Source organism: Oncorhynchus masou, chromosome 4 (assembly GCF_036934945.1).
Source record: "Oncorhynchus masou masou isolate Uvic2021 chromosome 4, UVic_Omas_1.1, whole genome shotgun sequence".
In the NCBI taxonomy this organism is placed as follows: Eukaryota; Metazoa; Chordata; class Actinopteri; order Salmoniformes; family Salmonidae; genus Oncorhynchus; species Oncorhynchus masou.
Window position 1 is genome coordinate 9,263,084 of NC_088215.1, and position 26,030 is coordinate 9,289,113.

The following is a 26,030-nucleotide window of genomic DNA, read 5'->3' on the forward strand; positions in this document are numbered from 1 at the left end:
TGGTTATGTACTGTAAAGGAGGGAGGAGGAAACGGTGAAGGAGAGAAAGAAAGCAACTTAAGGGTCGAGACTAATCTCTTCTTTTCTCTCTCTGACTGCCTCTCTTCTTTTCTCTCTGTGACTGCCTCTCTTCTTTTCTCTCTGTGACTGCCTCTCTTCTTTTCTCTCTGTGACTGCCTCTCTTCTTTTCTCTCTGTGACTGCCTCTCTTCTTTTCTCTCTGTGACTGCCTCTCTTCTTTTCTCTCTGTGACTGCCTCTCTTCTTTTCTCTCTGTGACTGCCTCTCTTCTTTTCTCTCTGTGACTGCCTCTCTTCTTTTCTCTCTGTGACTGCCTCTCTTCCTCTTTTCTCTCTGTGACTGCCTCTCTTCTTTTCTCTCTGTGACTGCCTCTCTTCTTTTCTCTCTGTGACTGCCTCTCTTCTTTTCTCTCTGTGACTGCCTCTCTTCTTTTCTCTCTGTGACTGCCCTCTTCTTTTCTCTCTGTGACTGCCTCTCTTCTTTTCTCTCTGTGACTGCCTCTCTTCTTTTCTCTCTGTGACTGCCTCTTCTTTTCTCTCTGTGACTGCCTCTTCTTTTCTCTCTGTGACTGCCTCTCTTCTTTTCTCTCTGTGACTGCCTCTCTTCTTTTCTCTCTGTGACTGCCTCTCTTCTTTTCTCTCTTCTTTTCTCTCTGTGACTGCCTCTCTTCTTTTCTCTCTGTGACTGCCTCTTCTTTTCTCTCTGTGACTGCCTCTCTTCTTTTCTCTCTGTGACTGCCTCTCTTCTTTTCTCTCTGTGACTGCCTCTCTTCTTTTCTCTCTGTGACTGCCTCTCTTCTTTCCCAAAGAATGACTTGAGGTGATTTGAAGCATCGTCATCATAGACACGATGGCAAAGTCACTACATAGAATATAATCCTCCTCGAGTTTACCACGCTGGCGCTAGGGCTTAGTGTATGTGTGGGGGGATGCTGCCTTGCTCTGCTTACACACACACACACACACACACACACACACACACACACACACACACACAGAGTTTTGAGAGCCTATGTCCATCATACACGCACAACATTATTGGAGGATTACCCTCTCTCAGCCCCTGCTGTACTGACTGACTCAGATGTCAGCTCATTCTCGCTGAAGCCCCTGTCAACACAGCCTCATAGCAATATAGCCATGCTGAGTAATACTAGCCGCTAGCACGTTAGCGTACCACTTCCAGCCTGTCTGAATCCACATCGTCCACTCATTCTAACTGGCAGCAGTGCTTGTCACCAACAACCATGACAATCCGTTTAGCCTGCCTTGCCTACTCCCAATCCCCATCTCAATATGCACTCCGTCCCAGGGATGTATGGCGGCCATTTTGTGTGAGTCAGTTATTAGTTATTCTAGTATACTATGGTATATTTCAGGGTGTAGTTATTCTGGTATAATGTGGTATATTTCAGGATATAGTTATGCTGGTATCATATGGTATATTTCAGGGTGTAGTTATTCTGGTATCAGATAGTATAGTTATTCTGGTATTTTTCAGGGTATAGTTATTCTGGTATAATATGGTATATTTCAGCGTATAGTTATTCTGGTATCATATTTCAGGGTATATTTGGTATATTTATTCTGGTGTCAGATACTATATTTCACCGTATTGTTATTTTGGTATAATATGGTATATTTATTCTGGTACAAAATGTTATGTTTCAGGGTATATTTATTCTGGTATCAAATATATTTCAGCATATAGTTATTCTGGTATCATGTGGTATATTTCAGGGTATAGTTATTCTGGTATCATGTAGTATATTTCAGGGTATAGTTATTCTGGTATCATGTAGTATATTTCAGGGTGTAGTTATTCTGGTATCATGTGGTATATTTCAGGGTATAATTATTCTGGTTTCATGTGGTATATCCCAGGGTATAGTTATTCTGGTATCATGTGGTTTAGTTATTCTGGTATCATGTGGTATATTTCAGGGTATAGTTATTCTGGTATCATATAGTACACTGCTCAAAAACATAAAGGGAACACTAAAATAACACATCCTAGGTGTGAATGAATGAAATATTCTTATGAAATACTTTCTTCTTTACGTAGTTGAATGTGCTGACAACAAAATCACACAAAACTTATCAATGGAAATCAAATTTATCAACCCATGGAGGTCTGGATTTAGAGTCACACTCAAAATTTAAGTGGAAAACCACAATACAGACTGATCCAACTTTGATGTAATGTCCTTAAAACAAGTCAAAATGAGGCTCAGTAGTGTGTGTGTGGCCTCCACGTGCCTGTATGACCTCCCTACAACGCCTGGGCATGCTCCTGATGAGGTGGCGGATGGTCTCCTGAGGGATCTCCTCCCAGACCTGGACTAAAGCATCCGCCAACTCCTGGACAGTCTGTGGTGTGACGTTGGTGGATGGAGCGAGACATGATGTCCCAGATGTGCTCAATTGGATTCAGGTCTGGGGAACGGGCGGGCCAGTCCATAGCATCAATGCCTTCCTCTTGCAGGAACTGCTGACACACTCCAGCCACATGAGTTCTAGCATTGTCTTGCATTAGGAGGAACCCAGGGCCAACCGTATCAGCATATGGTCTTACAAGGGGTCTGAGGATCTCATCTCGGTACCTAATGGCAGTCAGGCAACCTCTGGCGAGCACATGGAGGGCTGTGCGGCCCCCCCAAAGAAATGCCACCCCACACCATGACTGACCCACCGCCAAACCGGTCATGCTGGAGGATGTTGCAGGCAGCAGAACGTTCTCCACGGCATCTCCAGACTCTGTCATGTCTGTCACATGTGCTCAGTGTGAACCTGCTTTCATCTGTGAAGAGCACAGGGCGCCAGTGGCGAATTTGCCAATCTTGGTGTTCTCTGGCAAATGCCAAACGTCATGCACGGTGTTGGGCTGTAAGCACAACCCCCACCTGTGGACGTCGGGCCCTCATACCACCCTCATGGAGTCTGTTTCTGACCGTTTGAGCAGACACATGCGGAGGTCATTTTGCGGGGCTCTGGCAGTGCTCCTCCTGGTCCTCCTTGCAGAAAGGCGGAGGCAGCGGTCCTGCTGCTGGGTTGTGGAGGAGGCCGTAGGAGGGCAACGTCTCCTGATGTACTGGCCCGTCTCCTGGTAGCGCCTCCATGCTCTGGACATTACACTGACAGACACAGCAAACCTTCTTGCCACAGCTCGCATTGATGTGTCATCCTGGATGAGCTGCACTACCTGAGCCACTTGTGTGGGTTGTAGACTCCGTCTCATGCTACCACTAGAGTGAAAGCACCGCCAGCATTCAAAAGTGACCAAAACATCAGCCAGGAAGCATAGGAACTGAGAAGTGGTCTGTGGTCACCACCTGCAGAACCACTCCTTTATTGGGGGTGTCTTGCTAATTGCCTATAATTTCCACCTGTTGTCTATTCCATTTGCACAACAGCATGTGAAATTTATTGTCAATAAGTGTTGCTTCCTGAGTGGACAGTTTGATTTCACAGAAGTGTGATTGACTTGGAGTTACATTGTGTTTGTGTTCCCTTTATTTTTTTGAGCAGTGTATATTTCAAGGTTTATTTATTCTAGTATCAGATAGTATATTTCAGGGTGTATTTATTCTGGTATAATATGTTATGTGTCAGGGTATATTTATGCTGGTATAATATGGTATAGTTCAGCGTATAATTATTCTGGTATAATATGGTATGTTTCAGTGTATAGTTATTCTCTTGTGTAACTACTGTAATTTGTATGTCTAGGTGGTCCGGTGGCGTTCTCTCCAGGTAACCTGAGCACCAGCAGCAGTGCCAGCAGCACCCTGGGTAGCCCTGACAACGACGAGTACATCCTCTCCTTTGAGACCATCGACAAGATGAGACGAGTCTCCTCCTACTCCTCCCTCAACTCCCTCATAGGTAGGAAAACTACTGGCCTACGCTACCCTTACTACTGGCCTACGCTACCCTTGCTACTGGCCTACGCTACTCTTGCTACTGGCCTACGCTACTCTTGCTACTGGCCTACGCTACCCTTACTACTGGCCTACGCTACCCTTACTACTGGCCTACGCTACTCTTACTACTGGCCTACGCTACACTTACTACTGGCTTACGCCACTCTTACTACTGGCCTACTACTACTAGCAGTGGCCGATGAGCATTTCAAGCACACTGTATATCTCAAAGCCATATATACTGAACAAAAATATATTTAACTATTTTACTGAGTTACAGTTCATAGAAGGAAATCATTTAAATGAAATAAATTAATCAGGCCCGTATCTATGGATTTCACAGGGCAAGGACAGCCAATCAGAATTAGTTTTTCCCCACAAAAGAGCTTTATTGCAGACAGTTTCCTCAGTTTCATCAGCTGTCCGGGTGGCTGGTCTCAGACAATCCCGCAGGTGAAGAAGCTGGATGTGGAGGTCCTGGGATGGCGTGGTTACACGTGGTCTGCGGTTGTGAGGCTGGTTGGACGTACTGCCAAATCCTCTAAAAACGACGTTGGAGGCGGCTTATGGTAGAGAAACTAACATTAAATTCTCTGTCAAAAGCTGTGATGGACATTCCTGCAGTCAGCATGACATTTGCATGCTCCCTCAAAACCTGAGACATCTGTGGTATTGTGTGTGTGATAAAACTGCATATTTTAGTGGCCTTTTATTGTCCCCGGCACAAGGTGCACCTGTGTAATGATCATGCTGTTTAATCAGATTCTTGATGTGCCACACCTGTCAGGTGGATGGATTATCTTGGCAAAGGAGAAATGCTCACTAACAGGGATGTAAACAAATTATGATAGAAATAATCTTTTTGTGCGTATGAAAAATTTCTGAGATGTTTTATTTCAGCTCATGAAACATGAGGAACCAACACTTTACATGTTGCGTATGTCTTTTTGTTCAGTGTAAAATATTTGGTATTGAGACTTTTGAGTGAGTTGACCTTGTCATGAATGTTCAGCTCGCACCAATGCAACCAATACATTTTTTTTGTTCCTGCACAGCCAGGTCAAAATGGGATTAAATGGTCGCAGTATGGAGCCCTGCCTTCCTATACTTTTCCCTTTTTCTTGCTTCAATTCCCTCATACCCGTAGGAAAGACTCTCGTTCTCAACCTACCATCCTCTACTGTTCAACTCACGAGGGTGCCCCTGGCTCCAAAAGACTGAGTGCTTTTCCTGGTCTCACTGAGGGCTGGCCCCGCTCTGTTTCCCCTATGCTGTGGTGATTGGCAGAGACCTTGATGCGTCCCGACACTCAGTTTGTGTGTGTGGAGAAAAAGCATTAACTCACTAACAACATGAGGGAGGGAGGGGGTGAGCGAGGGGGAGAGAGATGGGGATTCCCTACCTTCTGTTGCCATTTTGAGAAGTGCCTGCTTCACACACCAACTGCCCTTGTATTTGACAATGTACTCCAAAACAGTGGTTCCCAACTCCAGTCCCCCCAAAAGTACATATTTTTGTTGTAGCTCCGGACAAACTCACCTGATTCAACTCATTGAGGGCCTGATGATTAGTTGACAAGTTGAGTCAGGTGTGTTGTCTGGGCTACAATGAAAATGTGTACTTTTGGGGTACTGGAGGACTAAATCTGGGAACCACGACTCCAAAAGACGAGGACGCGCACACACACACACACACACACACAGATGAGTACACTACACACGCATCACTCAAGTGCACCACTGACCCATGGCAACACAACGCTGCGTTAACTCTGATTAATCAAATAATCCAGTATTTCCCACGGGAAGCCGGATTGGCCAAGTCCATCCCAGCCACATCTATGGGTCTTTTCAGGACACAGTGTCATGCGCTTTACCATTGAAGTCTGACAAATAAATGACCAGGAAATGGTTATAAAATATATATTTTTATATAAAAGATAATAAACTATTCACATTCTGGTAGACGTTTCTGTCGCTACCCTTTTAACCGGTGCGTTTAGCATTCATTCAGCCTTTGTCTAAATCCTTCCCAAGCTGCACTGGGCTCCCTAACACCATGATGAGGTCTGATTCATTCTTAACAGGTTGAGTATGAAATTGGCCCCTCGCCCACTATGCTGTGTCCAGTTTAGCATTTTACCATAGAATAGTATGTCATTCTATTTCCATTGTCCTTACCTCCCTATGTGCTTGATTCTAACTCCCAGCTAGCAGCTTATGACATGGCATACATAAACAAACAGCATGGGGTTTGTACTAGAGGTCGACCGATTAATTGGAATGGCCGATTTCAATTTTTCATAACAATTGTCAGCTCGGGGGATCCAATCTTGCAACCTTACAGTTAACTAGTCCAACGCAATAACGACCTGCCTCTCTCGTTGCACTCCACAAGGAGACTGCCTGTTACGCGAATGCAGTAAGCCAAGGTAAGTTGCTAGCTAGCATTAAACTTATCTTATAAAAAACAATCAATCATAATCACTAGTTAACTACACATGGTTGATATTTCTAGATATTATCTAGCGTGTCCTGCGTTGCATATAATCTGACTGAGCATACAAGTATCTAAGTATCTGACTGAGCGGTGGTAGGCAGAAGCACGCACGTAAACATTCATTCGAACAGCACTTTCGTGCGTTTTGCCAGCAGCTCTTCGTTGTGCGTCAAGCATTGCGCTGTTTATGACTTCAAGCCTATCAACTCCCGAGATGAGGCTGGTGTAACCAAAGTTAGCGTGCGCTAATAGCGCTTCAAACGTCACTCGCTCTGAGCCTTCTAGTAGTTGTTCCACTTGCTCTGCAAGGGTAATGCTGCTTCGATGGTGGCTGTTGTTGTTGTTTTGCTGGTTCGAGCCCAGGGAGGAGCGAGGAGAGGGACGGAAGCTATACTGTTACACTGGCAATACTAAAGTGCCTATAAGAACATCCAATAGTCAAAGGTTAATGAAATACAAATGGTGTAGAGGGAAATAGTCCTATAATTCCTATAATAACTACAACCTAAAATTTCTTACCTGGGAATATTGAAGACTCATGTTAAAAGGAACCACCAGCTTTCATGTGTTCTCATGTTCTGAGCAAGGAACTGAAACGTTAGCTTTCTTACGTAGCACATATTGCACTTTTACTTTCTTCTCCAACACTTTGTTTTTGCATTATTTAAACCAAATTGAACATGTTCCATTATTTACTTGAGGCTAAATTGATTTTATTGATGTATTATATTAAGTTAAAATAAGTGTTAATTTAGTATTATTGTAATTGTCAATATTACAAAAAATAAAAATAAAAACGGACGATTAATCGGTATCGGCTTATTTGGTCCTCCAATAAATCGGTATGGACGTTGAAAAATCATAATCGGTCGACGTCTAGTTTGTACCATAGAGGGTTTTTCATAGTGCTGACTTGATGCATAAACATTTAGATATGTAACTTGTTTGGGAGCCAAGCCGTGTTGCAGGAGCACAAGTGGGTTGAGTTAGCTAACACTGATCGATCCCACAGAATACATCATTGATTGGGCAATACCTGGTGGTTGCTAGAAGTGCTCTTCGTAAAGGGACAGTCCCAAAACAACACAACAGATGGCACAGCATATGGACTTAAAACTTTGAATTTTGGGAGAACTACCTCTTTAAGGCCCTGAGAGAGACTAGCGTTCTGTCCAGGGAGTGTACTTGTACAGCAAGCTGCCTCACGCTACAGAAACAGGAGATTCTATTCCCTCCTGAAAATAACAGTTGGAAACGCTTAGTGAATCTGGCCTTTAAGATAAAAAGGAAAATGTCTTACACAGCAAAATACCACCCAGAGCAACCCTACCTACTCTACTCTAAGGCGTTTTGATATCCTCCCATACGTTTCTGTTTGGCCACAGCAAGGACTTGGCTCAGCTTCTCCCTGTGTCAGTGCATTTAAGATGCTCATGTTTGATTGAAGGAAAAGAGTTGTATACCGTAGCTTTCAGAGGCTGACCAAGACTTATATTGGACTGGGTGTTAAATATGCATTAGCAGATGACCTTTGAGGGAAAACATGTCTGTCTTGTTCGAATACTGCAGGGGCAGCTTCAAATGTAGCGGTTGTAAGTGAGAAAGATCGTTTCGGATATAACACGGTTGTAAAATTGTGCAGATGTTGCAAAGGTCCTCATACCAGGCCTTGCTGAACACAATTCAGCCTGGGAATGATCTGTAGTCACAGTCTCTCATGTTGAACTGTGTAGCGTGCTGTGGTGATAATGTGTCTATGCCAGTGAAAACTGGTAGTATTTCCCTGTTTAAATGGCGGGGAAACAGTATTTCACATTCCTCACCAGGGCTGTTTACCGCAGCACCTAATCACATTCATGCCCCCGGGCGAGAACCTAATCACCCCTTTACCTCGCTCACCCGCTCTCGCTTGCACACACTCGCTTTTTCCCTTGCTTCCCTCTCTCTTGCCTGATTACTTGATTGCTTTCTCGCTCCCTCTTTCCCCCGTGCTCTCTTTCTCTCTCCTTCTCATGCTTCCGCTCTTGCTTACCCCCTTGCTATCTCTCTCTGTCTGCCCTCACCCTCCCCCTCCAGCTCTCACCCTCCCCCCCTCGACCCACACTACAATCTGCTGCAGTACTATTAACCAGAGCTCCCGATTTTCACACACTGTGTCTCTATGAAATGCACTGGATAGCCGCAACAGTTCGTGATAGCCTGCCACACCTCCCCTCACATGTCCCTCATTCTACAGCCTCTGGAGGAGGAAGAGAGTGTGTCCTGTCTAGGGGGTTAAGACAGTGTCCTCTCTTACCCTCAGCATAAAGTGACTCAACTCCCTAAGGACATTTTTCATTCTGTTCGCTATCTACAAGTATGAAGTGCTGGGGAGAGGGAGAGAGAGGGGGAGAGAGGGAGAGAGAGATAGAATTAACAGCTGGATACCTTCACTGCCGGGCGTCGAGACGAACAGAAGATTGCATCAGACAGAGGCAGAGAGATCATGCATGTATGTTTGAGCGAGGGCGGGCACAGCAAAGACACTAGGGAGAGGGAGTGCTGTGTTACTTGCAAATTGAGAGTCAATGTGCCATAATAATGAACTAGAAGAAGAGGGGGCACTCCTTATACAAAGAGAACGGTGACAGGCAGGTTTAGGCCCGGAGCAAAACAAACTGATGTTGACAGCTCCTTCGTGGCCAACCCCGGTGAGTGACCGTCTCTCTCGAACACAGCTCAGCGGCACTGCAGTGTTCTGTCAGGTTGAGTGGCAGCTTGGGATGACACCGCAGAGAGGACGACAGGAGAGGGAGAAAATGGATAAATAAAATATGGACGGGGGGGGGGGGGGGGTAGTCCTGGGTGGAAAGGGAGGGAATAATCGTCAAAGTGAACACACACTTTCTCACAAACACACACAGACCAGTCGCCCTCGGTAGGTAAAAAAAGACAATAGCAGAGCACTTGCTCATTCATATTCCGCATAATGATGACAGTTGGCAGTCATGTTCCTGTCACAATCAGCAATGGTGCAGAAGCCAGCTGCCTTCATTGTGTGTGTTGATTAATGAGTTACATTACCTGACACGGCAGCCATGTTGGCTCCAAAACCTCAGCAGATGACTGAGTTAAGGGGAAGTGAATGTTTTTGGATGTTAGATGATGAGTGATTAGCATCAATTGGATGTTAGCGTTTCTATGCTATGATGATGATGGGGAATTCAGTGGTTGAGTGTGATCACTAAGCATGTTGTGTTTGTGTGAGAGAGAGAGCGAGCGGGAGAGATGGTTGAGTGTTGATGGAAATCATGCCGTGTGTGTACGTGAGAAAATGAGCTGGTGAGAAGGTTGGCTCTTATTGATGGTCGCTAATCAAATATTGATGGTAATCATGCTGTGTTTGCGTGCTTGTTGAGAATGGGATACAGAATGTAGATGTTCGCTAATGTATATTGATGGTTTTCACACTGCGTTGTGTCATTAGGTGAATGGTAATTCAATGTGTGTGTACTGATGGTAATTGATGCTGTGTGCCTGTGTATTAACGGTAAGTCACATTTGTCTGTGAATGTTGGATCATTATGTATATGGGTAATATGGGTAATCATGCTGTGTGTGTCGTTGCAGGGGTGTCGTTCAACAGCGTTTACACACAGATCTGGAGGGTTCTCCTGCACCTGGCGGCCGACCCGTTCCCGGAGGTGTCCGACCTGGCCATGAAGGTCCTCAACAGCATCGCCTACAAGGTACTAGACATACACACTGTTCTCTCTCCCTCTGCTGTGTGTCTGTTTGTTTGGTTTTCTTTAGGGGGTGTTTTTATGCTTTGAAAAGGTCATGTGGTTTCATACACGCACACTCACTCTCTCGTTCTCACAAGCACACCCACTCTCTCGTTCTCACACACACACTCACTCTCTCGTTCTCACACACACACTCATTCTCCCTCTTCCCTGACATTTTCACCACCTCGAGACTTACTTTTGTGCAAATGCAATTAAGGCGAAACGACTCCCTCGGGCCAGCCACTGCAGAGAGGAGAAGCCTGCCGTGACTTAAGGAGGTGTAATAACCATTGTTGCGCCCTCGCGCTGGAGAGAGACCCCTTGTATTTCCTACTGCTGACAACACCAGTTCCTCGCATCTTTAGGGCTTCCCACTGAAGCCCCGTAAAAAAAAAAGACCTTATTACATTGCAACAGACTCTAATGTATGAAACGCTGCAAATCAAAACAAATTTTATTTGTCACATACACATGGTTAGCAGATGTTAATGCGAGTGTAGCGAAATGCTTGTGCTTCCAGTTCCGACAATGCAGTAATAACCAACAAGTAATCTAACTAACAATTCCAAAACTAATTTCTTATACACAGTGTAAGGGGATAAAGAATATGTACATAAAGATATGAATGAGTGATGGTGCAGAGCAGCATAGGCAAGATACAGTAGATGGTATCGAGTACAGTATATACATATGAGATGAGTATGTAAACAAAGTGGCCTAGTTAGTGGCTAGTGATACATGTATTACATAAGGATGCAGTAGATGATAGAGTACAGTATATACGTATACATATGAGATGAATAATGTAGGGTATGTAAACATTATATTAGATAGCATTGTTTAAAGTGGCTAGTGATATATTTTACATCCTTTCCCATCAATTCCCATTATTGAAGTGGCTGGAGTTGAGTCAGTGTGTTGGCAGCAGCCACTCAATGTTAGTGGTTGCTGTTTAACAGTCTGATGGCCTTGAGATAGAAGCTGTTTTTCAGTCTCTCGGTCCCAGCTTTGATGCACCTGTACTGACCTCGCCTTCTGGATGATAGCGGGGTGAACAGGCAGTGGCTCGGTTGGGTGTTGTCCTTGATGATCTTTATGGCCTTCCTGTAACATCGGGTGGTGTAGGTGTCCTGGAGGGCAGGTAGTTTGCCCCCGGTGATGCGTTGTGCAGACCTCACTACCCTCTGGAGAGCCTTACGGTTGTGGGCGGAGCAGTTGCCGTACCAGGCGGTGATACAGCCCACCAGGATGCTCTCGATTGTGCATCTGTAGAAGTTTGTGAGTGCTTTTGGTGACAAGCCGAATTTCTTCAGCCTCCTGAGGTTGAAGAGGCGCTGCTGCGCCTTCTTCACGATGCTGTCTGTGTGAGTGGACCAATTCAGTTTGTCTGTGATGTGTATGCCGAGGAACTTAAAACTTACTACCCTCTCCACTACTGTTCCATCGATGTGGATAGGGGGGAGTTCCCTCTGCTGTTTCCTGAAGTCCACAATCATCTCCTTGGTTTTGTTGACGTTGAGTGTGAGGTTATTGTCCTGACACCACACTCCGAGGGCCCTCACCTCCTCCCTGTAGGCCGTCTCGTCGTTGTTGGTAATCAAGCCTACCACTGTTGTGTCGTCTGCAAACTTGATGATTGAGTTGGAGGCGTGCGTGGCCACGCAGTCGTGGGTGAACAGGGATTACAGGAGAGGGCTCAGAACGCACCCTTGTGGGGCCCCAGTGTTGAGGATCAGCGGGGTGGAGATGTTGTTGCCTACCCTCACCACCTGGGGGCGGCCCGTCAGGAAGTCCAGTACCCAGTTGCACAGGGCAGGGTCGAGACCCAGGGTCTCGAGCTTGATGACGAGCTTGGAGGGTACTATGGTGTTGAATGCCGAGCTGTAGTCGATGAACAGCATTCTCACATAGGTATTCCTCTTGTCCAGATGGGTTAGGGCAGTGTGCAGTGTGGTTGAGATTGCGTCATCTGTGGACCTATTTGGGCGGTAAGCAAATTGGAGTGGGTCTAGGGTGTCAGGTAGGGTGGAGGTGATATGGTCCTTGACTCGTCTCAAAGCACTTCATGATGACGGAAGTGAGTGCTACGGGGCGGTAGTCGTTTAGCTCAGTTACCTTAGCTTTCTTGGGAACAGACTAATGCAGTGGTCACCAACCTTTTGAGTCAAGATCACTTTCGCAGTCAAAAAGCAAACTGAGATCTATTGCTCAGATTATATATATATTTTTTACATTAAACCTCACACATACAGTTTTGTAGGAATGAGGTTTGGGCTGTAGGCCTAATACATTATCACAGCATATTGGCTGTACGATTGGCCTTCCAATATTGTTAATCATCCCCATATTTTATTTCAGAACTCGAGCTTTGATGACAAAATAGATCAGTTGGTTCAGCACTTGTTGAGGCACTGTTTAGCCTAAATTGAAATTATTATATTTTTTATTTTACACCTACCGGCAACAGCTCAACACGATGAAAAAGAAAATAATAGTTTTTAAACGGATCACAAGCCTTTATCGTTCGTTGGCTTTTCTACATAAATATTTGGTGATCGACTAGGAATGCCTTGAAGATCGACCAGTTGATCGCGATTGGCGACCACTACTCTAATGTATGAAACACTGCAGTAGACTCTAATGTATGATGGGACAGTATTTTTTTAAATATACAATGTTGTCCACTGCTGCATTCTCAGTTCCTTGCAGTCCCCAGAACTGTTCATCTCATCTTTAGGGCTTCCCACTGAAGCCCCGTAAAAAACAGGACTATTATCGATATTACATTGCAATAGACTCTAATGTATGAGGCACTGCAATAGACTCTAATGTATGAGGCACTGCAACAGACTCTAATGTATGAGGCACTGCAACAGACGCTAATGTATGAGGCACTGCAACAGACTCTAATGTATGAGGCACTGCAACAGACTCTAATGTATGAGGCACTGCAACAGACTCTAATGTATGAGGCACTGCAACAGACTCTAATGTATGAGGCACTGCAACAGACTCTAATGTATGAGGCACTGCAACAGACTCTAATGTATGAGGCACTGCAACAGACTCTAATGTATGAGGCACTGCAACAGACTCTAATGTATGAGGCACTGCAACAGACTCTAATGTATGAGGCACTGCAACAGACTCTAATGTATGAGGCACTGCAACAGACGCTAATGTATGAGGCACTGCAACAGACTCTAATGTATGAGGCACTGCAACAGACTCTAATGTATGAGGCACTGCAACAGACTCTAATGTATGAGGCACTGCAACAGACTCTAATGTATGAAAAGTTGCAACAGACTCTAATGTATGAGGCACTGCAACAGACTCTAATGTATGAAAAGTTGCAACAGACTCTAATGTATGATGGCGCAGTATTAAAAAAAATATATATACACAATGTGGGCCACTGCTGCAGTCTCAGGAACGTGCATTTCACCATGAGTCTCTAACATCATGGCTTGTAAACGTATCGTCTCCAGTGTACTCACTCTTTCTCCTCAACACAATCCACAGTCCTGTGCAACTCTTCTCTGAGACAGAAACGGGGGGGGGGGGGGGCAGGTGGAAATCTCTACGTGTCCCAAAATGACCCCCTATTCAAGTTGTGCACCACATAGTGCATCCCAAATGACCCCCTATTCAAGTTGTGCACCACATGGTGCATCCCAAATGACCCCCTATTCAAGTTGTGCACCACATGGTGCATCCCAAATGACCCCCTATTCAAGTTGTGCACCACATTGTGCATCCCAAATGACCCCCTATTCAAGTTGTGCACCACATGGTGCATCCCAAATGACCCCCTATTCAAGTTGTGCACCACATGGTGCATCCCAAATGACCCCCTATTCAAGTTGTGCACCACATGGTGCATCCCAAATGACCCCCTATTCAAGTTGTGCACCACATGGTGCATCCCAAATGACCCCCTATTCAAGTTGTGCACCACATAGTGCATCCCAAATGACCCCCTATTCAAGTTGTGCACCACATTGTGCATCCCAAATGACCCCCTATTCAAGTTGTGCACCACATAGTGCATCCCAAATGACACCCTATTCACATCTCTCTTTGTTGTTTCCTGCTCTTTTGATCTGCCTGTAGATGAGCACGGGAGGAACTATCACCTCTCTATTGCAGTGGTTGTTTCATCTCCCGAAGGTTTTCCTTCCTAAGATGATTTTAGGAGGATTTTCTTTTATCAGCCCCCCCCCCCCCCACCCTCACGATACATTCAGGTTCAAATGGACTGATTTAACCTCTAAATGATCATTGCCGTAGAGACTTTTTCCCCCTCCAACCACTTACGCGGTGGAATGAAAGTTAATGAACAAGCCGATGCGAATGGCGACGACCTAAAATGTGTCTGCGATGTGACATACAGACACGCACAAACAATTATATTGCACTGTAATAACGCTTATGCAACCCATTCTATCCTACTGAGGCGTTGACTTTGTTTGCGTTCTTGTTGTTGCGTTGTCGCTGAAGAACCTGCATGTAAAAGCATTCCATTGGACGCTGTATGCCGTGTGCATCCTGTTCATGCCACTGATAAAACTGGAAACCTCAACTTTACTCCCGTCGACAAGAAAGAGCCATCTCCCACGGATGCAGGGATTCTCCACTTCCCACTTACCTAGTCGTCACACACTCCTCAGCCTGACAGCACTTCAAAGGGAAGAACAAAGAGGGTCTACCCACAACTTCTCACACACACACACACACACACACACACACACACACGCTTAAAAACAAGGTAATCCAGGTATTCAGTGTCCCGTGCTAAACACATTATTGACTGGAGTGTGTAACGGTTTGGTGCAGCCTGCGTCCGGAGAAGCCGGAGCTCTCGACAGCCTTCCCTTGACAAGCAGAGAAATGATCTCATTGGTTTAAGTGTCCAACCGAGCAAATCCAATTCTGTTTTAATTAGGATTTTTAGCGCCTAGTTGCCAGGTGCCAAGGAGGATGGAAGTGTGAAACGCACGCAGGCTCTATGTTCTCCAAATGAACATTTAGTGCATTCTTTAGGGGGGGGGGGGGGTACTTAGTCAGTTGTCTAACTGAAATGTGTCTTCCGCATTTAAGCCAACCCCTCTGAATCAGAGATGTGCGGAGGGCTGCCTTAATCGACATCCACATCTTTGGCGCCCGGGGAACACTGCCTTGCTCAGGGGCAGAATGACAGATTTTAACCTTGTCAGCTCGGGGATTCGATACAGCAAGCTTTCGGCTACCTGCCGCCCCTTAAGGGGTTTAAGCCTAAAGGTTAATTGGTTATTTTTTTTGTATGTGGTCCATACTTTGTGATGATAAGATTGAAGTAGAATTTGGATGGGAGTCTTGGCTACTCTCTCACACTCTAATATCAGTCGTCCCGGTGCCTTGTGGGTGAATGTTAACCTTCAACAGGGTTTCTTATTGCAGAAGTGCAGTTGGGTCCCTTCCCATTTCAGCCTGTTTTCTTCTGTTTGGTTCCTAATGAATACCCCTTTTAGGTCCCAGATCTGGTTTTCACTTGTGCCGACTCCTACAGACCACCAGTAGGAGTTAGCAAGAGAGCACAAACTGATCTGGGATCAGGCTTGATGAATGTCTCTTGCGCATTTGGGGAAACAGTGGTAGAAAAATCTATAAAACCCGCTGCATGAGATGCTGGGGAAACCATGAGACCCACTCTTCTCAACCCACAATCTCTGGGCCTTACTGCCTTACACAGCAGAAAATCACCACTCTCACTTCCACAATCCCTCCCTCTCGGTACTCCCCCAACAATCAGATTGCTCCTTCCATCAGAACACATCCCCTTTCCAACCAATCACACCTCAGTTTGAGACCACTTCACAGGGCTATTATCGTTGATCAGGGAGGTGTTCTGTACTTTTGTGCGCCCACAGAACATTTAAATCCCCCTTTTGAATAATTCAACACTCACAAGTACAGCCATACTGGCTGGGTTGCATCCCAAAATGGCACCCTATTCCCTACACAGTGCACGACTTTTCACCAGGGCCCAGTAGTGCACCAAATAGGGGAATCGGGTGCCATTTGGGACCTAGATGCCGTGAACGTTGCCTGCTGCAGTAGCAGTCGGGTTGCAGGTCTCCTGGCCCGACGGGAAGCCCCTTGTGGTAACAGGGTTTATATATATACTCTACAGTATCTCTCTAGTTGTGTGTATTTTGTTAGCTTGGCTTTTGGAAGTGATGAATAAGTAAGGGAAGTAAGTAGAGCGGGGGGGGGGGGGGGCAGGATGTTCCTCAGCGCCGCCGCGTAGGCGTCTCCGTTAAGTGCACCGGGGGCGGAACTGGACGCGTCTGAACTCGGCAGCGTACAATTATGCAACAATATGTCATGTTTTGAGTGCATTACGGTAGGAAGCGTTGTCTATGGGGAAACCGTGCACCTATGCGGTGAAAGATGACTGTTGGCACTGGTGGTGGAACGAGTTGGTTTGAACCAGCCGGGCACTTAAATGACATGCAATTATTGGACACAATGACGCAGCGATTCTATGTAATGTTTTGCATTATGCTGGGAAGCCTGTTGGGGAACGATACGCGTGTTGTTTTTCCACCACGACGATGCGCCAATGGTGGAACGCGTCGGTTCGAAGCCAAGCACTTTATACCATACAATTTTGGGACACACTCACTCAACAATGGTATGTTTTGCATACAGGAAGCTTAGTCTGTGGGGTAACGATACCTATTGTCTTCCATGCAAGAATCATTATGGCTGTGTATGTTACATGGGAAATAACATCCCGCTAATTCAATTTCTTACGCTGTCCAACCGACTTCATCACCAGCTCCTCTTACTGATTGTGGTGAAATGGCACGTTTCACATCTTCCTCCTTTTGCTATTCTCTCTCCTCCTCTTCTTCCGCTTGCTTGTGACTATTGTTTAATAATGATACCTGGACTCGCTTTGTACAGAGGGAAAGCTATAATCTCCATGGTTCCGTAGTTGATATGAGCATCTCAATAAACACTTAGCAAAAGGCTCCCAGTGGGAGATGAGAGAAATGTTACCCTTCTGAAGATTTCTGTCCAAAAAAATAAAAAATGCTGCTTCTCTGTGATGGTGTGATGGTGTCTGTTTGTGCCTGTGTGTATGTTAAGAGATTGTTGCCTAAATGCTTTCTCTGTGTTCGTGTGGCGTTACAATGTGCCAGTGTGGTGGTGGTGTGATGATTACTTGTTTTCTCCCACCTTATTCATATTTTATACTGCAGTTTGTGAAGCCTCCCAGAGTAGTGACGGTCCGTCCGTAACGACTGTCATTTCTGTGCTTCTTTTTAATGAAGCGCTCGCCTGCAAACACAAGTAATTGATGCTGCCGCAACCCACACACACACACACGTATCGTAGTAACAAACTCGTGAACGCAAAACTCACATACACATACACACACTACCACTGGTAATTAGCATAGAAATCAAATCAAAAGGCAATTCCAGATGGTTGAATGTGTTTGTTTGCTGGTGTTAACTGGATCTCCTGAAGCCAACCAGGCTTTTCTCTCTGCTCAGGCTTTTTGTAAACAACTCGCTGTTATTCATCAGCTTTCCCTTATTGAGTTTTACTCTCCTCTGGTGAATAGCTGTTACAGTGTATACGGGCGTTGATTCTGTTCTTGATCGGTGCAGTACCGGGAGGATTTCAAGGTGTCTGGCTGTTGCTGGTGTTGTTGTATAGATCATTTGTTGAAGGGTAATATGTTGAAATACAGTAGAAGTTCACCCAACTGTTCAAGTTACAGAACATGGGACAGTAAGTTTCCTGACAAAGTATGGTGTTGCCTGTTTGCTTATGCTTTATGTTACATTGAGCTCTTCATGGCTATTCTCATTCCTCTGTTTTTGTACTGCTCCCTCTTCTCCTCCTGTCTCCCTCTTCTCCTCCTGTCTCCGGTCTCTCCATCTCTCTTCTCCTCCTGTCTCCGCTTCTCCTCCTGTCTCCGGTCTCTCCATCTCTCTTCTCCTCCTGTCTCCCTCTTCTCCTCCTGTCTCCGGTCTCTCCATCTCTCTTCTCCTCCTGTCTCCCTCTTCTCCTCCTGTCTCCGGTCTCTCCATCTCTCTTCTCCTCCTACCTCCCTCTTCTCCTCCTGTCTCCGGTCTCTCCATCTCTCTTCTCCTCCTGTCTCCCTCTTCTCCTCCTGTCTCCGGTCTCTCCATCTCTCTTCTCCTCCTGTCTCCCTCTTCTCCTCCTGTCTCCGGTCTCTCCATCTCTCTTCTCCTCCTGTCGCCGGTCTCTCAGGCCCTCTCTCTGTCTCTGTCTCCCCAGGCCACTATGAACGCTCGGCCCCAGAGGATCCTGGACTCTGGCTCTCTCACCCAGTCGGCCCCCGCCAGCCCCACCAGCAAGGGGGCACACATCCACCAGGCAGGGTGAGTGACATGCACACACACAAGACGCACGCTCAACTCATATTACACACAGTCATCATATTCTTAACCCTACCAGGATTATTGGCGTAGCAGACACACACACACACACACACACACACACACACACACACACACACACACACTACTTTAAGTCCACCGTCCTCATTTTCTCACCAATGCTCTCCTGCCACCTACACTAACCTCCCTCTCCCTCCCAAATCTGCCTCTTCCCCCAGTGGTTCTCCCCCCATGCCCAGTGCCAGCAGCTCCAGTCTGACCAACGAGGTGCCCAAACCCCCGACACGTGGTGGAGAACAGCCCCCCACGCGACCCCCCTACACCCCCACGCTGGGCGGACAGGCCCCCCACTCCCACCAGTTCCCCCGCACGCGCAAGATGTTCGACAAGGGGCCCTCCGGCTCTGAACAGGTACCCTGACATCTAAGAACTCATTTCTGGTTAACTGGAAAAACGTAAGCAGTAACGTAAGGACATGTTGAGGGACAGCGACTTTAACTTTCTTCCGAAGTCGATAGTAAAAGGAAGCCGGGGCAGTTGAGGAGAAATGCCGTCTCAGGACTCCGCTAGCATACCCAGTTAAACAAGAAGTTTATGCTAACTACCTCAATAGCTCAATGAATGCTTCTGCAGAATTTCTTTAGCTTTACTTGCTTCATTTTTGTCAATTTAGTCTGTTTGATTAATTACGAAAGAGAACTCCCAGACACTTATTTTTTGGATGATCTTTTACAGTGAATTCCGAGAGTGGGGGGGGTGTGTATTGGTGGTAGTGTGTTTTAAAATGAGAATATTTTTAATTGTCTGTGTGTGTGTCAGGCCGGGGATGATGCAGATGACCCAGGAGGTCACAAGGCCTACATGAATGCCAACCTGTCTACAGGGCTGTGTGACTGGAGCGCCAAGTACTTTGCTCAGCCTGTTATGAAGGTACTGTACTACACTTCTTTCTCTCTCTATTTTCATCCCTCTTTCTTTCTCTCACTCTCGCTCTCACACTCTCTCTCTCGCCGTCCTCCCTGCGCACGCACACACACACACACACACACACACACAAAACTGTACTGTGTCTCAGTACCTGTTCAAGGAAGCTGTTAAGCCTGTTACAGCACCTGACCTTCCTTTGATGGTCAGAGGAAGCAGCTGAGTCATGTGTATGGCTGTCTCCACACACACACACACACACACACACACTCACTCCGACACAAACTTGCACATGCGTGCACACACACACACAGTGTCCTCACACACACACATTCTCACACAGTTATAACTATAATGCAGTTATAGAAGCCGCTACACCCTCCAATGCTTTCTCAAACCAGCCTTTCATCTCGCCATCCTCTGCTCTGGAAGAAAGAAGAGAAAAATAAACGTTGTCAGCTCGTCTTGACTTTGCCAAACTGACTCTGGTCTGGAGGTGAGAGAGGGAAAGAGAGAGACGGGTGGTGAGAGACTGTAGGTGGAAAAGAGAGAAGGGGCTTGAGAAACAGTACAGAGAGGCAGGAACAAAGTGGGGACATGGTATAGAAGGGGTGATGGGGTGAGTTGAGACGGATGGTGAGAGAGGGAGGAAAACGAGAGCGGGAAGAGAGAGGGAGAGGTATGCACTTTGCAGAAGTACAAATGAGAAAGCTGTGTTTGCAATTTCTGGAACGCTCCCATAAAGAGCCGTTGTGTCTGAAAGTCTGTACACAGGTTATCATATCAATGTGTCAGCAGTACGAGGTGTGTGTGTATAACCATTAGCAGAGCTTTTGTGTGTGTGTGGGGGGGGGGGGGTCTCCCTCCTTTCTCAGACAGGGTCATTGTACAGTCAGTGTGTAATGTCCCACATTAGTGGCTGAGATATCCATGTAGGGCTGAGATATCCATGTAGGGCTGAGATATCCATGTAGTGCTGAGATATCCACATAGGGCTGAGATATCCACATAGGGCTGAGATATCCACATAGGGCTGAGATATCCACATAGGGCTGAGATATCCACATAGGGCTGAGATATCCACATAGGGCTGAGATATCCACATAGGGCTGAGATATCCACATAGGGCTGAGATATCCACATAGGGCTGAGATATCCACATAGGGCTGAGATATCCACGTAGGGCTGAGATATCCACGTAGGGCTGAGATATCCACATAGGGCTGAGATATCCACATAGGGCTGAGATATCCACATAGGGCTGAGATATCCACATAGGGCTGAGATATCCACATCACATTTTTTTTTTTTTCGCCATGAATGTAACATTCAAATGTAATAAGGGTCCCCTGGGAAACTGACCAACACTTTGGTGCCTACCCTATCACAACTTCTACTGTACCTGCCGTTTTTCATTCGATGTCATGCCAATTAGATTATTAGCCCATATCTTGCAGCCCTAGCTGAGATCCAGCATCATGACAGCCTCTCACCTTGACACACACACCTACACACACACTCATCAGCTCTGACTGAGGCCGGCCTTAGTGTCTTAGCACTGTTGAGATGTCCAAGCAAACAGTGACTTGCACACGCTATTTCCTTTAATAAATCATTATTTTCTATCCCCCTTTCGACTCTTTCTCTCTCCCCTTCTACCCTCTTTCTCTCCCCCCTTTTTTACTCTCCCCCCTTTCTACTCTTTCTCTCCACCCTTCTACTCTCTCTCTCTCTACCATCCCTGTCTCGCTCCACCCCCCTCCAGCTGTCCCTCCCTCCACCCCTCTACATGTTATGTCACTGTGAGTGCTTGGTGGTGATTACCAGAGCATATGAATCCACATGCGGTTGCAGCTGCAGTAGCAGTCAGTGGCTGTGTCCGAAATGGCTCTCTATCCCCTAGAAAACGCACTATGGGCCTGGTCAAAAGTACATAGGGACTAGGGTGCCATTTGGGATGCAATCAGTGTGTGGCTGCTCTGTTAGTGTTTAGTATTCAGAGGGCAGAGCAGGGAGCCTGGTGGGGCATGTACTTAATAAGCAACAACAGTCTGGCCTCACAACCCTCCACCATTACACTCCATTACAGCCTTTCTCTGTGCATTACCAGCCCTGTCCATAATGCTAATGGTTACAGCTATACACACACGGACGCACAGAAACCGACATGCACACACCTCCACTTAGAAACACACACAGATCTACACACAAATGCACGCATGCACAGACACACGCGTACACACACGGAAACACTCAAAACTCAATCCCTTCCTTGCCCTCTGCAATTACACCAGAGGACCTCCATTGATGTTCGCTAATGATTTTCTCCCTGTCAGGGACTAAGGGATGGAGGAAACCCCTCAACACAGCCTGGGAGGCAGCCCTCAGAAAGAGAGGGATGAATGGATGGAGAGAAAGAGGGGGCTATGGGAGTGTGAGGGAGGAGGAAACTCCTCAACACAGCCTGAGAGGCAGCGCTCAGAAAGAGAGGGATGAATGGATGGAGAGAAAGAGGGGGCTATGGGAGTGTGAGGGAGGAGGAAACTCCTCAACACAGCCTGAGAGGCAGCGCTCAGAAAGAGAGGGATGAATGGATGGAGAGAAAGAGGGGGCTATGGGAGTGTGAGGGAGGAGGAAACCCCTCAACACAGCCTGAGAGGCAGCCCTCAGAAAGAGAGGGATGAATGGATGGAGAGAAAGAGGGGGCTATGGGAGTGTGAGGGAGGAGGAAACTCCTCAACACAGCCTGGGAGGCAGCCCTCAGAAAGAGAGGGATGAATGGATGGAGAGAAAGAGGGGGCTATGGGAGTGTGAGGGTGGAGGAAACTCCTCAACACAGCCTGGGAGGCAGCCCTCAGAAAGAGAGGGATGAATGGATGGAGAGAGAGAGGGGGCTATGGGAGTGTGAGGGTGGAGGAAACCCCTCAACACAGCCTGAGGCAGCCCTCAGAGAGGTGATGGATGGAGAGAAAGAGGGGGCTATGGGAGTGTGAGGGTGGAGGAAACCCCTCAACACAGCCTGAGGAGGTGATGGATGGAGAGAAAGAGGGGGCTATGGGAGTGTGAGGGTGGAGGAAACCCCTCAACACAGCCTGAGGCAGCCCTCAGAGAGGTGATGGATGGAGAGTGAGGGAGGGAGGGAGGGGTTAAGGAATGGATAGAGGGGGAGGAGAGATGAGAGGACAAGCAAAGATAGAGCTTTTAACACTTCAAGCCTACGAAGGCGATCCTCTTCATTTATCTCATTAACCCATCATTCCAAAGAATGGGATGACAGAACGAGAGGAGAGGGTGAGATAAGAGTGTTTGATGGGCAGGAAGAGGATGAGGGTGGTTTGAAACGTGGGAGAGAACACTTAGCAGCCAGAGGCAACCATGTTCATTTAGCCCAGTATCAAGAAGCTCTTGTCTTTATGCAAGACCATGAAGGAGTATAATTGGAGGGGAGCGAGAGGAAGGGAAGCAAGTGTCTTCCTCTTTTAGCACTGTCACCACTTCCAGTTTAGACCTGCTTCTGCCCTATTCAATCTAATAGAAATACAACAGGTACAGTTGAAGTCGGAAGTTTACATACACCTCAGTCAAATACATTTAAACTCAGTTTTTCACAATTCCTGACATTTAATCCAAGTAAAAATGCCCTGTCTTAGGTCAGTTAGATCACATTTTATTTTAAGAATGTGAAATGTCAGATTAATAGTAGAGAGAATTATTGATTTCAGCTTTTATTTGTTTCATCACATTCCCAGTGGGTCAGAAATGTACATACACTCAATTAGTATTTGGTAGCATTGCCTTTATACTGTTTAACTTGGGTCAAACGTTTCAGGTAGCCTTCCACAAGCTTCCCACAATAAGTTGGGTGAATTTTGGCCCATTCCTCCTGACAGAGCTGGTGTAACTGAGTCAGGTTTGTCGACCTCCCTGTTCGCACACACTTTTCAGTATTGCCCACAAATCTTCAATAGGATTGAGGTCAGGGCTTTGTGATGGCCACTCCAATACCTTGACTTTGTTGTCCTTAAGCCATTTTGCCACAACTTTTGAAGTCTGCTTGGGGTCATTGTCTATTTGGAAGATCCATTTGCGACCAAGCTTTAACTTCCTGACTGATGTCTTGAGATGTTGCTTCAATATAACCACATCATTTTCCTCCCTCATGATGCCATCTATTTTGTGAGGTGCACCAGTCCCTCCTGCAGCAAAGCACCCCCACAACATGATGCTGCCACCCCCTGTGCTTGACGGTTGGGATGCTGTTCTTTGGCTTGCAAGCATCCCCCTTTTTCCTCCAAACATAATGATGGTCATTATGGCCAAACAGTTCTATTTTTGTTTCATCAGACCAGAGGACATTTCTCCAAATAGTACGATCTTTGTCCCAATGTGCAGTTGCAAACTGTAGTCTGGTTAATTTAAGGCGGTTTTGGAACAGTGGCTTCTTCCTTGCTGAGCGTCCTTTCAGGTTATGGAGATATAGGACTCCTTTTACTGTGGATATAAATACTTTTGTACCTGTTTCCTCCAGCATCTTCACAAGGTCCTTTGCTGTTGTTCTGGGATTGATTTGCACTTTTTGCACAAAAGTACGTTCATCTCTAGGAGACAGAACGCGTCTCCTTCCTGAGCTGTATGACTGCTGCGTGGTCCCATGGTGTTTATACTTGCGTACTATTGTTTGTACAGATGAACATGGTACCTTCAGGTGTTTGGAAATTGCTCCCAAGGATGAACCAGACTTGTGGAGGTCTCCAATTTTTGGCTGATTTCTTTTGATTTTCCCATGATGTTAAGCAAAGATGCACTGAGTTTGAAGGTAGGCCATGAAATACATCCACGGGTACACCTCCATATGACTCAAATGATGTCAATTAGCCTATCAGAAGCTTCTAAAGCCATGACATCATTTTCTGGAATTTTCCAAGCTGTTTAAAGGCACAGTCAACTTGGTGTATGTAAACTTCTGACCCACTGGAATTGTGATAGTGAATTATAAGTGAAATAATCTGTCTGTTAACAATCGTTTGAAAATGTACTTGTCATGCACATAGTAGACATCCTAACTGACTTGCCAAAACTAAACTAACTAGTTTGTTAACAAGACATTTGTGGCGTGGTTGAAAAACGAGTTTTAATGACTCCAACCTAAGCGTATGTAAACCTGTTCTCGCTCTCTTTCTCTCTCTCTAGATTCCAGAGGAGCATGATGTGGAGAGTCAGGTGAGGAAAGAGAGGGAGTGGAGGTTCCTGAGGAACGCCCGCGTTCGAAAACAGAGCCAACGCATCACGCAGAGAGGTGACACACACAAACACTATGCATAGCTACACATAAATACACAGATCCACGATGCATCGCTACACACACTTGTGTGTATTTGCTGTCACTCACCCACAGTATAGAAGAACAAAAGCCTGTGCCCATGCACATGTTACACATACCTTGGCAGAGGGATAGGGAGATATTTGAAGAGTGAAACACACCAGTGAGGGGAACGTGAGTATGCATATGAAGTTAGAGTGGGTTCGAGGATCTATTGGAATCCCCGCTTGTTCCAAAAGCTCCAACACACACACACACACTACACACACACACATACATTAAAGACCCCAGGCTTCAGCACAGCTCCCCAGCTCCCCCTTTGAAGTCAGAGCCTGCTCAAACAGAATGGTTAACACTCCCACGTCACTGCCAGCTCCTACAACACACATGGGCGTATGCACACACACACACACACACAGGATGCACACACGCACGCTCACGAGTCCATTGGCGTCAGAGCTGAGGCTCACATACGCATGTATCGCTCTCTCCCCTTTTAACCATCCCTTTCTGCCATCCTCTAAAGTTGAGAGACTGAAAGATCAGGGCTGCCCTCATTCATTCTCCTGCCTCTGGGGAGATGGACAGACAGAGAAAAGACAGGGGGAGGGAGGGGGTACATTTGAAGAGAAAGCGAGGGAGAGGGTACATTTGAAGAGAAAGCGAGCGAGACCGATAGGGGGAGTTAAAGGGTGACAAAGAATAGAGAGGGAGGAGTAGAGACTGAGGGGGTGAGAAAGGAGACAAGTAGAACTTGATAGAGGGTCAAGAGTGGGGAAGAAAAAAAACAGAGATGGCAACAGACATGAAAGAAGAGAGCCGGGGAACGGAGACAGGAAAGAAGAGAGCCGGGGAACGGGGACAGGAAAGAAGAGAGCCGGGGAAAACGGAGACAGGAAAGAAGAGAGCCGGGGAACGGAGACAGGAAAGAAGAGAGCAGGGGAAAACGGAGACAGGAAAGAAGAGAGCCGGGGAAAACGGAGACAGGAAAGAAGAGAGCCGGGGAACAGAGACAGGAAAGAAGAGAGCCGGGGAACGGAGACAGGGAAGAAGAGAGCCGGGGAACGGAGACAGGAAAGAAGAGAGCCGGGGAACGGAGACAGGAAAGAAGAGAGATGGGGAACGGAGACAGGAAAGAAGAGAGCCGGGGAAA

At 46.5% G+C, this 26,030-nt stretch overlaps 1 protein-coding gene across 7 annotated transcripts in view; it reads left to right on the forward strand.

Annotated features, from left to right (window-relative positions):
* LOC135522894 (regulatory-associated protein of mTOR) overlaps positions 1-26,030 on the forward strand; it is a 211,878-nt gene that overhangs the window by 162,713 nt on the left and 23,135 nt on the right. For 4 of the 7 annotated variants that reach the window (XM_064949578.1, XM_064949609.1, XM_064949587.1 and 1 more), the window contains exons 21-26: positions 3,748-3,903; positions 10,050-10,168; positions 18,485-18,615; positions 18,852-19,044; positions 19,453-19,563; positions 24,748-24,853. In XM_064949578.1, the coding sequence (XP_064805650.1) occupies positions 3,748-3,903; positions 10,050-10,168; positions 18,485-18,615; positions 18,852-19,044; positions 19,453-19,563; positions 24,748-24,853 (816 nt within the window). The remainder of the gene's footprint in view (positions 1-3,747; positions 3,904-10,049; positions 10,169-18,484; positions 18,616-18,851; positions 19,045-19,452; positions 19,564-24,747; positions 24,854-26,030) is intronic. The other 3 variants (XM_064949595.1, XM_064949599.1, XM_064949626.1) reach the window with 1 other exon arrangement.